This window comes from Sus scrofa, chromosome 8 (genome assembly GCF_000003025.6).
Source record: "Sus scrofa isolate TJ Tabasco breed Duroc chromosome 8, Sscrofa11.1, whole genome shotgun sequence".
Taxonomy (NCBI): domain Eukaryota; kingdom Metazoa; phylum Chordata; class Mammalia; order Artiodactyla; family Suidae; genus Sus; species Sus scrofa.
In genome coordinates this window covers 120,662,224-120,675,098 of record NC_010450.4, presented here as the reverse complement: position 1 = coordinate 120,675,098, position 12,875 = coordinate 120,662,224, and the positions used below count along the sequence as shown (strand labels likewise).

Genomic DNA, 12,875 nt, shown 5'->3' with positions numbered 1-12,875 from the left:
TGACGGATGAAGAAATACCCAATGTGGTAAAGTGTATTCCAATAAATGAGCGCTTAGAAACACCACCAAAATCCACACCCCTGAGGTCCGGGGCCCTTTTCAGTATTCCTCACTTCCTCTGAAAAGCAAATGATTTGCGGTTGGGCAGCTTTCATCATCGCAAACTCAAGCAGGCAATGGGCAATTTTTTTCATCTCCAGATGGACTGGACCTGCTTTCTCAAATCTCCATTTCGCCAGCTATTAAGTAGGTTCATCGAGGCCCCGCCAGGTTTGCCCAGCTCCAAACAGGGATTGTTCAGCCCTTTGAGGGTTTCTCTCCCATCTGCTTCCTCCTAGCTTGTCTCTCTTTTCGAGAAGGGGTCCGCTGACAATCAGGGGCGTCACTGGTTATCTGTCAGCATCTGTCACCTTGGCTTCCAGCGGCGGGTTGCACGTCCTGGGTTCACAAGCAGCTGCCCCTGGGTCGGACTGGAGATCTGAGGACTCTGTAAGATGGCCCTCGGCAGTGCAGGCGTTAACCTCAAACTTGCCATTAGCGTTTTAGTCCTGCTCATTTGTTTGTTTCTCTTGTTGTATTCCCCTGCGGATGGTGTCTCCATATACCCTTGAGAGAAAGGCACAGGTTCCCTTCCTGTTTCAGTGCCTCGTGATCTGGCACAAGAGGGTTTGCTCTTGGCTTTTCTGCTCAACATCTACATTCCCTTCTCTCTGAATCCTCCTTTCCCTTCAGCTCAGCAACAGGTTTTCTTTTTTTTTTTTTTTAACCTCCTTTCCCTTTAATGGGGGGAAAACGGGCTACAAGATGTTTCTTTAAATAATTGACGGTAGGCTTCTATGACCTCAAAAACCCAGGACTTGACACATTTAATTAGCAGATTATCTTACAGTCTCTTTGGGCTTGGGACCTTCTATATTAGGTTTCTGTGATCCATAACAAATTACCAAAACACTTAGTGGCTTAAAACAATATAACTTGATTACCTCACAGTTTCTCTACTCAGAAGCCCAGGCATGCTATGACAGGATTCTCTGAGTTCTCTCAGGCTGATAGAAAGGTGTTGGCCAAGGCTCTGGCTCCTGGCTCCTCTGGGGCTTAGGCTCCTCTTCCTTCATTTCCTCCTCTCCTCTTATTTCCTTGCTCCTGTAGAGCCAAGCTCCCATTTTCCTGGCTCAACTCTTTCTTTTTTTTTTTTTTTTTGTCTTTCTGCTATTTCTTGGGCCGCTCCCGCGGCATATGGAGATTCCCAGGCTAGGGGTCCAATCGGAGCCGTAGTCACCAGCCTACGCCAGAACTACAGCAACAAGGGATCCGAGCCGCGTCTGCAACCTACACCACAGCTCACGGCAATGCCGGATCGTTAAGCCACTGAGCAAGGCCAGGGACCGAACCCGCAACCTCGTGGTTCCTAATCGGATTCGTTAACCATTGAGCCACGACGGGAACTCCTGGCTCAACTCTTAAAGGCTACCTGTGGTTCCTTGCCAAGCGGCCCCACAGGAAATTCACAGCAGGGATGTTTGCTGTCTTCTAGGCCAGGCTCAGTGGGTCTCTGTGGTCTCCTCTTCTGCAACCAGCCAGAGAAAAGGCTCTGCTTTTACCAGGTGCATGAGATGCAGTCCTGCCCATCCAAATACCTTCCCTCCTTTAGGGTGAATTGACTTAAGACCTTCATTAGCCTGCAGATTCCTGCACAGCAGCATCTACATTATCATTTTAATAAATATTCAGGAGAAGATGTGTGTGCTCCAGGGGCTGAGAATCCAGGAGCCAGGTTAGAATGCCATCTGACACACCTTCCTTTCTGAAACAGTGCAAGTCTCCAGGCTACGGTAAAGGAGGAGGTAGGGGGAGAGTAACAGTGTAAATTAGAGGGTCACAGAGGAAGAAACACATTAACATTGTCCATGTTACTCTACTATGTTTTGTGTAAAAAATTTCTAAACAGCATTTTTGGAAAAATTATTAATCAAAAATGGAATTCTGTTTGGGTGGAAGCAGGAGTTGTGATTTCTTTGATCAACAGCAAATGTTAAAATTTCATTAAGTGGTTAAACTGTTGATCCTTCATTGCATGGATTTCCCAAAAATTTCAAACAAAGCTGTGGAGTTACTGAGTCAAAGAATGTTTACTTTTCACTTCAGTGTGTCTCACCTGAACCACTGGATCACAAGCTCCTTACAAAGAGATGCCATATATGTTACATCTGTATAAAAATTTAAAATAGAAATTATTCATTTCCATTACAAGCACTTGGAAATGCTTTTAAAAAAAAAATAACAGCAGCAAAAAGGAGAGGAACCACAGACCAGCTGAGGAGAATTACAGTTTTTATCCATTTGTTCATTTGCTTCCTTAGTAATAAATAATTCAGAGCATCTACTCCATGCCAACCAGTTTGATAAGTGTTGTATAAGATTCAAAAACCTTGTCTTCAGGAAGTATAGCCTCACAGGGGCAATGAGCCCATATAAAAACACCTCACTACAAAGTCAAGTGCTGCGAATGACATGCCAGCAGACAAGGTAAGGTCTCAGGTTGTCTAGAAGAGAAAATGCACATAACTCCCACTGGAAGTGTCACACAATACTTGACAGGGTAGGTGACATTTGAACTGACAATCAGAAAGGGGAAGAAGCCGTGGGCGATGGGCAATGTACCAGCCAAGGGACAAAGGCAGACACTCCTAGGAAAATACTAAGTCCTGCTGGACTACAGCATTTCCCAAGATGTGGTCCCCAGCCCAGTAGCAGCACCTAAGAGCATGTTAGGAATACAGATCTCAGGGCCCGCCTGGGACCTACTGAACCAGGAATTCAGGAGGTAGGACCCTAAAACCTGGGCGTGCCAGGTGATTCTGATTTCAGATCCTTGCTAAAGGTGGAGCATGCCCTGCAAGAGAGGAATAGTGGAAGAGAGAATAGAGAGATAGGATACGGTTAAATCAATTATGTGTGTGTGTATACATTCGGCAAATATACATTATAATATATAAAATATGTATCTTCTGCATTACTCCAAAACTGAGGTAGAGAATGACAATGTAGGAAATTTGACACTACTTAATTTAGCAGGCAGTGGAATTAGACATGAGAGGAAAAGAGCTGCGTTCTCATAACCAGTTAAGTGACAGAAGCAGAATTTAAACAGACTCTCAAACAAGTAAGAAGGGAGTGCCAAGAACAGAGGAGAATTTGGGGAAGAACTGACCTGCCCTTCTTAAACTCATGCCTCTTAAGGGATTAATGTCCAAGGACTCATTCAGTAAGTCAGAGAGTACATTGTCTCTTGTTAAGAGCACTGTCTCTTTGTTCTTCTATTAGAGTGAAAAATTGAGAAGAGCATGCTCTGCCTGAAGAAACCAGGGCTGTTCTTTAAATGCCGGTGGTTTCAGTGATTGTGTCATAACTCAGTTTTCAGAAGGATTTCATGGTTAATGTTAATGCCTAAGGTTATATTTCCCTTCAAAAAAGGCATGTGTTTGTTAAATAACGTTAAACTTTTTTTTTTCTCTTTTCAGAGCCAAAGACTCTGTCAAACACTTTCATGTTGAATATACTGGCTATTCACTTAAATTTGGTTTTAATGAATTCTCATCTGTGAAGGATTTTGTCAAGCATTTTGCAAATCAGCCTCTGATTGGAAGTGAGACAGGTAAGCTATGAACAGATAACTTGACCTGTGAGACATTGTTTCGGGATGGAGATGAGTCAGAGCAGATTTCAATTATTGTTTATTCTGTTGAATTATGTGCATATCATATGCAATTGGATATGTTTAGAAACATTTTACCAATTACTGTGCCATATGCTACACTAATAAATTATAAATATTTCAGTAGATAAGTATATATGTATGTTTTTCAGTATCTCAGTATTATCTTTAGGAGAAAACAATGTGCTTTATACAAAATAGATGTTTTTCTCCAAATGTGTTGTTTCATGGATTGATTAAAAGCATATATTTCTTTAATATGTTTGATTTGTTTTGTAATGATATATACAATAAACAAAGATCAAGGGAAAGAACAACTTTTTGATTCCTTATAAGTTTAGGTACAGGCAGTTTGCATATCAAGGAGACCCCAAAATTATCATTTTGAACATTTTTAAAAATGAAATTCATGCTTAGTTTCCCAAAGATCATTGATATGAAAGTGCTGACTAGAAATTGCTCTCCTGAGCAATTCTTTAATTTCATCAAAAAATTCTGTTTCTCTTGTCTTGGTTTTTTATAAGTTTTAAATGGGACCTAAGGATGGCTGAAATGTTTGAAATTTACTTTTTGGGTGGTTAGAGTCAAACCAGCATAGTCAAATTACAAAACAAATGCACTGTCTTAGTATTTGAATTATCTAACTCATTTGTATATACTGTTTAAATAAAGCAAGTTAAGGATTACCCCTGTATTTGTGATACAGAATCACAATTTTATATATCCTAAATGATGATAATTCTCAGTTAACTGAAAGGTGAGCAATTCCAAGAACCAAGCTCAAGCCTTAATGACACAGTAGCTGTGAATTTGTGCACACTCATTTTTTTCATGGTAAACTTGGTCATCGGGCTTTTTGTTAACCACGCTGGGGAGAGATGTCATCACTGCCATTTCCTTTTCTGCTACTTATATGGCCTGAATAGACCCTGGTATGAATCGCGCAGTGTCAAGGAGAGACAAAAAGCAGAGTGGAAACCTCTAAATGGTTGCCTTACTTTATTTTACCGACCATACAAGGTCTTTAATAGAATATTCCAAACCATAAAATTGAAGCTATCATTTTTTTTTCTTTTTTTCTGGTAGAAATTCTCCTGATCAACCCTGAAAATTACTTTCCCATTTAACCAGAAGTAGTTCTCTTAAAACAGAGGACAAGAGGGATGAATTTATTTCCACAGCTACTTTGGCCTCGGCAAGCATTTCCATTTCTCAACCCCTTCCCTTCAGACTTATTTCCTGCTTACATTGCATCCTACACTCATCTTTGTTCAATTCTTGGTCACTGGCAACGGAGGGAGACATTGAGGCCAAGGACTCTGTCCCGCATCTCCTGGTACAGTGCGGTGGGGCTTTGGGTGAGTGAATGAATTAGTGGATGACTATGAGTTGCAACTCTTTGCACCTCTCAAAGCCATTATAATTGTTACTCTTTGACGTCCTCTTTTCTCTCCAAGCAAAGTCAGCTCCCTTCTTTTAAACTCTCCCCCTAGACTTTCTTTCCTTTTTCTTTTTTATAATTTATTTTTTTTCCACTGTACAGCAAGGGGATCCAGTTATCCTTACATGTATACATTTTTCCCCCCACCTTGTATTCTGTTGCAATATGAGTATCTAGACATAGTTCTCAATGCTACTCAGCAGGATCTCCTTGTAAATCTATTCCAAGTTGTGTCTGATAAGCTCAAACTCCCCATCCCTCTCACTTCCTCCCTCTCCCATCAGGCAGCCACAAGTCTATTTTCCAAGTCCATGATTTTCTTTTCTGTGGAGATGTTCATTTGTGCTGGATGTTAGATTCCAGTTATAAGTGATATCATACGGTATTTGTCTTTTAGACTTTCTTTTTGATCTATTTTGTCATTCTCTGGGCTTTATCCAAGTTAGGAAAATGTACATATTCTGCCTACCAGTATCTTTCAAAACTTCTCTTTAAATTTTTTTTTGTTATTTTTTCAAATTGAAGTATAGTTGATTTGTATTATACAAGTTACAGAGTATATCATAGAGTGGCACAATTTTTAAAGATTTTACTCCATTTACAATTATTATAAAATATTGGCTATATTCCCTGTGCTGTACCATATATCCTTGTAATTTGTTTTATACATGGTAGTTTGCGCCTCCCACCCCCTCACCCCAAATTGCCCTCCTTTTCCTCTCCCCACTGGTAACTGTTAGTTTGTCTGCTGTAATTGTGAATTTGCTTCTTTTTTATTACATTCACTAGTTTATTGTATTTTTTAAATTCCACAAATAAGCGATATACAATATTTGTCTTTTTCTATCTGACTTATTTCATTTAGCATAATGCCCTCCATATCCATCCATTTTACTGAAAATGGCAAGATTTCATTTTTCACGGCTGATTCGTATGCCACTGTGTGTGTGTGTGTCCCACATCTTCTTTGAGATCAAAGTACTTTTTTGTTGAACCTTTCTGGCGCTTATCCAGTCACTAGGCAAAAGGATCACCTAAGACTGCCCCAGAGTAAAGGCTTTGTGGCAACAGCACAAGTAGCAAACTACTAACAGTTTTTACTTCTACAGTCTATATAAAGCATAGTTCGAAAATGATGATGTGTGCTGTATATATGCTCAATATAGATTAAATTCAGACTCTGCTTTTCATTTGTAATAGTTACGTAGGATGTTATGTAAAACTTTCATTCATGTTTAGAATTCAAGTTCAACTTAAATGCACTTGGAAATTTATGACTTTTTTTAGTAAGGATATGTTTGGCCCATTATTAATCTTTTACGGTATCCTCCCGTGTTTATAGTTTCATATATATAGTTTTGGGAAATGTAGACAGCATTATCTTTAATGCTTAAATGTCCAAATACTACTTTTAAAAATTGCCTTTCCCATTACCTTTTCTTTATATTGTGGTACTTTTGTACATGAAATTGTCATGTACAGTTTATTATAGGAATTATTGTGTTGTGACTTTAATCACGTAAGTAGCATGAAAAAAATAAAAGTCAAGTGCCGTGTTTGTGCTTACCCTTTATAGTATTTAGTTCTCAGTTTTGAAGATCCTATCTGGTTCTTTCTTAAATGTCAAATTTCCACTTCTCTTTTTGTTTTAATATGGGGATTCCCAACCATTCGGTAACTGCTACAGTTGCTATTATTTTATTTTGCGATGCCAGCTGTTTTACCTGGGTGACATTTTAAAATAAGTTCAAAATTTAATTTGAGAAGTATGTGAACACATCTTAAAATAATTGGTAACAACTTGGAATGTTGCCAAACCACAACCAGGAGTCACATCTTTATTTCGTGTTGGCGAAATATAAAATTTCAGTTTGAAGAGAAGGTGTGTTTGAAAAAGGAAAAAAGCAAGGAAGGGATGAAATCAACTTTTGTGGAGTTGTACTAAGTTGCCTATACTCTATTAGATATTTTCACATATTTCAAGTTATTTAATCTTCTGGACTACCTGCCTTAATGTGTAAAGCTCTCCCATTTTGAGGTGAGGAAATTAAAAGAATAGGAGATTTTAATTATTTGCCCAAGCGTGCACACCTAGAAAGCATCAGAGCCAAGATTGGAACACAGTCTAATCTGGTTCTAAAGCGTGTGCTGTCCATTCACTTGCTGTTTCCTGAAACTGGTGTCACAGGGACACTGCGACACACAGTATTACAACAGCACAGCCTGACCTAAATGGACTTGGATGGGAAGAATCCCTGCCAGGTGATATAAGAGAATGTTCGTAGGATATGGCAGGGCTACACCACACATTTTAGTCCCACCCCTCATTCTCTTTAAAGCCTATAATAATATTTTTGGTATGTGATATAAAGAAATTATTCTAAAGAATGTGATGCAATTTGAACTTCTGTCTTTGTGTTGATTGCTCTTCTTATTTTATTTACATGAATTGCCATTGGAGAAATTATATTAGAGGAAATTGTAAAAGATAAGAAGGTTGGCTAGAAAACATCCCTGAAATACTTAGCCCCATCTCATTCATGCCTCTCCAGAAAGATATAAAACAGCCTCTAAAAATATGATAATGTAAAATAAAGTTTAAAGTTTGAAGAGAAGGTGGAGGAAAAGAAAAATGAGAGGTAAAAATAAAATGACGTCAGGAGTAGAATATCAAATGAATATTACACATTTGCAGAAACAGGAAGACTATTTGGTTACAAAGCACCCTAATATTCAGTGCCCTTCAGATGGGCCTGTGAGTTTAACTAGATTTACAGAATGTTAGGAGCTCAGAGACTGTTTAATTTCTCCTTTGCAAATGAATAAATTGAGCCCTGCTGAGAAACACTGAAGCAAAACCTCACATCTCCTTTCCTCAAGCTCTCTGTCCCTGTCTCTGTCTCTTTCTCTTTTTTTTTATGGCCCACCCATAAAAAGTTCCCTGGCAAGAGATTGAATCTGAGCTGCTGCTTTGACCTATGCCACAGCTGTGGCAACAACAGACCCTTTTAAAGAATCCATTTCATGGAGTTCCCATTGTGGCTCAGTGGTCATGAACCTGACTAATATCCATAAGGACACAAGTTCAACCTCTGGCTCCGCTCAGTGGGTTAAGGATCTGGTGTTGCTGTGAGCTGTGGTGTAGGTTGTAGTCAAGTTTCAGATCTGGTGTTGCTATGGCTGTGGTGTAGGCCAGCAGCTATAGGTCCAATTTGACCCCTAGCCTGGGAACTTACATAGGTCTCAGGTGTGGCCCTAAAAAAGACAAAAAAAAATTTTCTTTGAATTTTGATTTATACGTGTGATCTCTTGCCCACAATAGTCAGAGTATATTGCACATGTCATAGAGCATTTCCATGGTGGTGATTATCACGAAGGTTGAGAAAAACATGATATAATGAGTAAATAAGTGAAAGTCCAGCCTTTGCCATAAAACAGCTGTCTGTTCTTAGGCAAGTTATATATCCTCTCTGAGCTTCAGTTTCATCATCGTGTAAAATTGAGCTGATGGTAATAGTTAATACCTTAATGACTTGCTATGAAGACTGAATGAGATTAGGCATGTAGGATACTTAGAATAACTCTTAGCATGGCATAAATAGTCATTATTACTATTATTTAATGAAGCCTTTTATGGTAATTCATTCCATCGTATTATATGCTGGAACTATATATTCTTTGGCATATCATGAAGAGTTGGTTTAGGGATGATTGGTTTTGTTTATCAAATGTTGGTGATGTCTTCTCCAAATTTTAAGCCAATTCCATAGTTTATTCATTTGAACGGTAGAATCTACTACTCAAAAAAAAAGTGACCCGAGGAGTTCCTGTCATGGCTCAGTGGAAACGAATCTGGCTAGTATCCATGAGGCAGTTTCGATCCTGGCCTCACTCAGTGTGTTAAGGATCCAGCATTGCCATGAGCTGTGGTGTAGGTCACAGACATGGCTAGGATCTGGTGTTGCTGTGGTGTAGGCAGGCAGCTACAGCTCTGATTCGACTCCTAGCCTGGGAACCTCCATATGCCATAGGTGAGGCCCTAAAAATAAAAAGTGACCCGAATTGACTTGGATGTTTTAATAGAATATTCTCCTGCCCTGGCTAACTGGTCTGCTTCTCCTACCTCAGTGTGTTGCCCCCTGAGAGACTAGAAATTGGATATTAAATCCCCTTCATATGTAACTGCATGTGGTTTTACAAGCACCATTTCGTGATGAGTTCAAGTCCATTTGCAGAGCAGGTAGTGAAGAAGAAAAGAGAAAGATTTTGAATATTTCTATAGCCTGCCCCTCAGAAAGTCACTTTCCATTGGCAGGAGGAGACAGAGGAACCTAGCATGCATGCACCATTTGGAAAGCTTGTTTTCTGAACCTGAGGGCAATAATAAAATATGTATGGGTATGATCTTATTTTAATTCATAACTAGTAAGTATGTATAGAGTGCTGACTATGAGCTGGACATTGTTGGCCACTGATAATAGAGTGATAAAACTGATAGCATCCTTACCTTCAAACATCTTACAGTCTACCAGGGAAACTGATGAGTAAACACTGTCTATTTAGTGCATAAAAGAAATATTCTGAACACAAGTTTCCTTTTTAGGAGCTATGTGTGCCCTGTACTACACTCTATTTTAGATATCGAACCAATTTCCCAGTCTTGTGGCTCAACGGGTGAAGGACCCAGCACTGTCACTGCGGCAGCTCGGGTCAGTGCTGTGTTATGGGTTCCAACCCTGGCCTGGCCTGGCCTGGTCTGGGAACTTCTGCATGCCACAAGTGCAGCCAAAAAAAAAAAAAAAAAAGGGATTTCCTAGTATTACACACAAGTGTCCCATAAGTTACAGTTTAGCCAAAGAAAACTGAAATTACCTGCCTTGGTCCTGCTCTGATTACCTCAGAAATGCACCTCCACCAAGTGTTTCTGATGCCAGGCTTCATGTCAAAGGCAGGAAATAACAGTCCCCTTCATGTAGTTCAGAAACTGAAGTGAAACTTACAAGCAAGGCTCCAACCAGTGATTGTAGGTCAATCTGTCTTTCCTTCTACCAGCCCCTGTCGCCTGTTGTCTTTTATCTGAAACTTCCAACCAAGTCTTGGAGTTAATCTAGTCTGAATATCACTAACCTAGAGTTCCTTTCTTAGGGAGCCAATGCACTGCCTTGAACCTTGAATGGAATGAGTCTGTGGCAGCTACATTAGATAAATTTCTTTCAATTGCAGATGACAGAAACTAATCCTGGCTAACTGATTTTTTTTTTTTTTTTAGAAGAAGGATACAGGGAGAAAGGTGAAAGTTTTTTGAAGGGTATTTGTATTCCCACTCAGAATTTAAGGGCAAGTTAACAACAAGAGACTATCAGAAATCAGCCCCAGTGATCATTAGTAACTTTGAAGATTTCTGCAAATTGAAGTGCTTGCTTTCATTCTTCTCTGATCATCTCAATAATGTACCTGCACTGAGCGTTTCTGAAACCAGCTTTCATATCAAAGGCAGGAAACAGTCTGCTTCATGAACTCAGAAACTGAAGTTAATGCACCTTCTCTCCAGAGATGTGACTAAGTAGATCCCTGGGCCAGTCCAATGAGTGTGTCCAGTTAGGTGTTTGTGGGGAGGGCCAGGGTCTGTGGGGGTCCACCTCTGTGCAAGAGGATGGAACAATCTCTACAAAAGGGGAAATCATTGTAAGCCTAGCAGCCACACCCACGAGTCTATATATTGGTCTTTCCTTGGGCAGAATGGTCAGCTAAGGAGGCCAGATGTTTATCAGTGGAAGTTACCATTTTATAAGTAGCTTGGCTTTTTTTTCTTTTTCTTTTTAGGGCTGAACCCCAGGTTAGGGAGGTTCCCAAGCTAGGGGTCGAATCAGAACGGTAGCCCCTGGCCTATACCATAGCCACAGCAACACCAGATCCAAGTTGCATCTGCAGCCTACACCATAGCGCCCAGCAACATGAAATCCTTAACCTCCTGAGTGAGGTTAAGGATCAAACCCACAGCCTCATGGATGCTAGTCAGATTCATTTTCCATTGAGCCATGATGGGAACTCCCAGTTTGGCTTTTTTTTTTTCCCTACCATTCATGGTTTTATTAGTTGACTATAATTGATTCTGCTTTCCTGGTTGATTCAATATCATTTACTTTTGTTTAGCTGTTTGTGGGTTTAACTTTAGAAGAAGTTTTCAAAATAAAATTCAGGTCCCACCAATGGAGATTCGGAGAGCCCAACTTGTGCCATCCTGTCCTTGTCCCAGGCCAGGGTAATTGTGGACCTGGGAGGCTGGTTCTTCTTGGGCTCTTCTTGACTTAAACCCAAATTAGAGTGGCATTCACTTACTCACTCATGAAGCCTTTACTATGTCAGAAACTCTATCAGGAGGTAGGGATACAAAGATAAATTTGTCCCCATACTTGCTCTGAAGGGACTCACAGGGGTCAGAAATGTATTTGTTGGACAGGCAAGGGCTTTATACTACCAGGTGGCCTGGCCCAGAGATCCTTCCACTGAAGCATAACAGGCCCCTGTGGCTGTGCTTAGCTCTGAAACACTGATGCAGTGGTAAGCAGGATAATGATACTCCCGCCAAAAGTTGCTCACATGGCTCCTTGGAAATGTGACTGTTACGTTACATGGCAAGAGGAAATTAAGTTTGCAGATAGAATTGAGGCTACCAGTTGACTGACTCTGAGATGGGGAGATGAGCCTGGATTGTCCAGGTGCACCCACTGTAATCACAAGGGTCCTTATACGTGAAAGATAGAGACAGCAGAGAGAACTGGAGAGAGAGCAGCATGAGGACTTACCCCCCAGCGACTGGCTTTGAAGATGAAGGATGGGGCCCTCTGTCAAGAATTGTGGGCAGCTTCCAGAAGCAGAAAAGGCAAGGGGATGGATGGTCCCCTAGAGCCTCCAGAAGGAAAGCAGCCTTGCCAGTACCTTCATTTTAGATTTGTGAGACCCCATTTCAGACTTCTGACCTCCAGAACCAGAAGTTCTATTGGAGCTATTTCAAGTCACTACATTTGTAACAATTTGTTGCAGCAGCCAAAGGAAATTAGTACAGGTCGGCATGTGCCTGGGCTGTCCTGGTTCTATGCAAAAGGACAGAGGATTGACCAGACGGATCTGTCTAGAGCATCATCTAAAATATTATCAGTCACAACGTAGAATAGATTTACAAGGAGATCCCGCTGAATAGCATTGAGAACTATGTCTAGATACTCATGTTGCAACAGAAGAAATGGTGGGGGAAAAACTGTAATTGTAATGTATACATGTAAGGATAACCTGACCCCCTTGCTGTACAGTGGGAAAATAAAATTAAAAAAAAAATAAAATATTGTTTTTATACCAAGCATATGAGATAGGATGATAACTTAGCATCCAATTTGAAGATGAAGCCCAAGATTTTACATTTTTCCTAATTTGTGAGCTGCCTTGAGTCCTGAGCTCTAGTCTCTCTGTTCTCCACTGTCAGATGAAAGTGTTTAAGTGGCACTGGTTTGTCTTAGTGCTGTAGTCGGTGACTGATAGGTGACTGCCATTTTTATTCTTAGCACAACATTACACATAGATTTTTTTTCATTGAAGTGTAGTTTCAAGTGTACAGCCAAGTAATTCAGTTATATACGTGTGTGTGTATATATATATATAAACATATATATATGCATATATACCTTTTTGATTCTTTTCCATTAGAAGTTATTAGTAGATATT

The 12,875-nt window shown here is 40.1% G+C and overlaps 1 protein-coding gene across 1 annotated transcript in view; it reads left to right on the top strand.

Annotated features, from left to right (window-relative positions):
* The window catches only part of DAPP1 (dual adaptor of phosphotyrosine and 3-phosphoinositides 1), a 56,354-nt gene that overhangs the window by 26,355 nt on the left and 17,124 nt on the right, over positions 1–12,875 (top strand). The window contains exon 3 of the mRNA XM_013979010.2: positions 3,522–3,655. Coding sequence (XP_013834464.2) covers positions 3,522–3,655 — 134 coding nt within the window. The remainder of the gene's footprint in view (positions 1–3,521; positions 3,656–12,875) is intronic.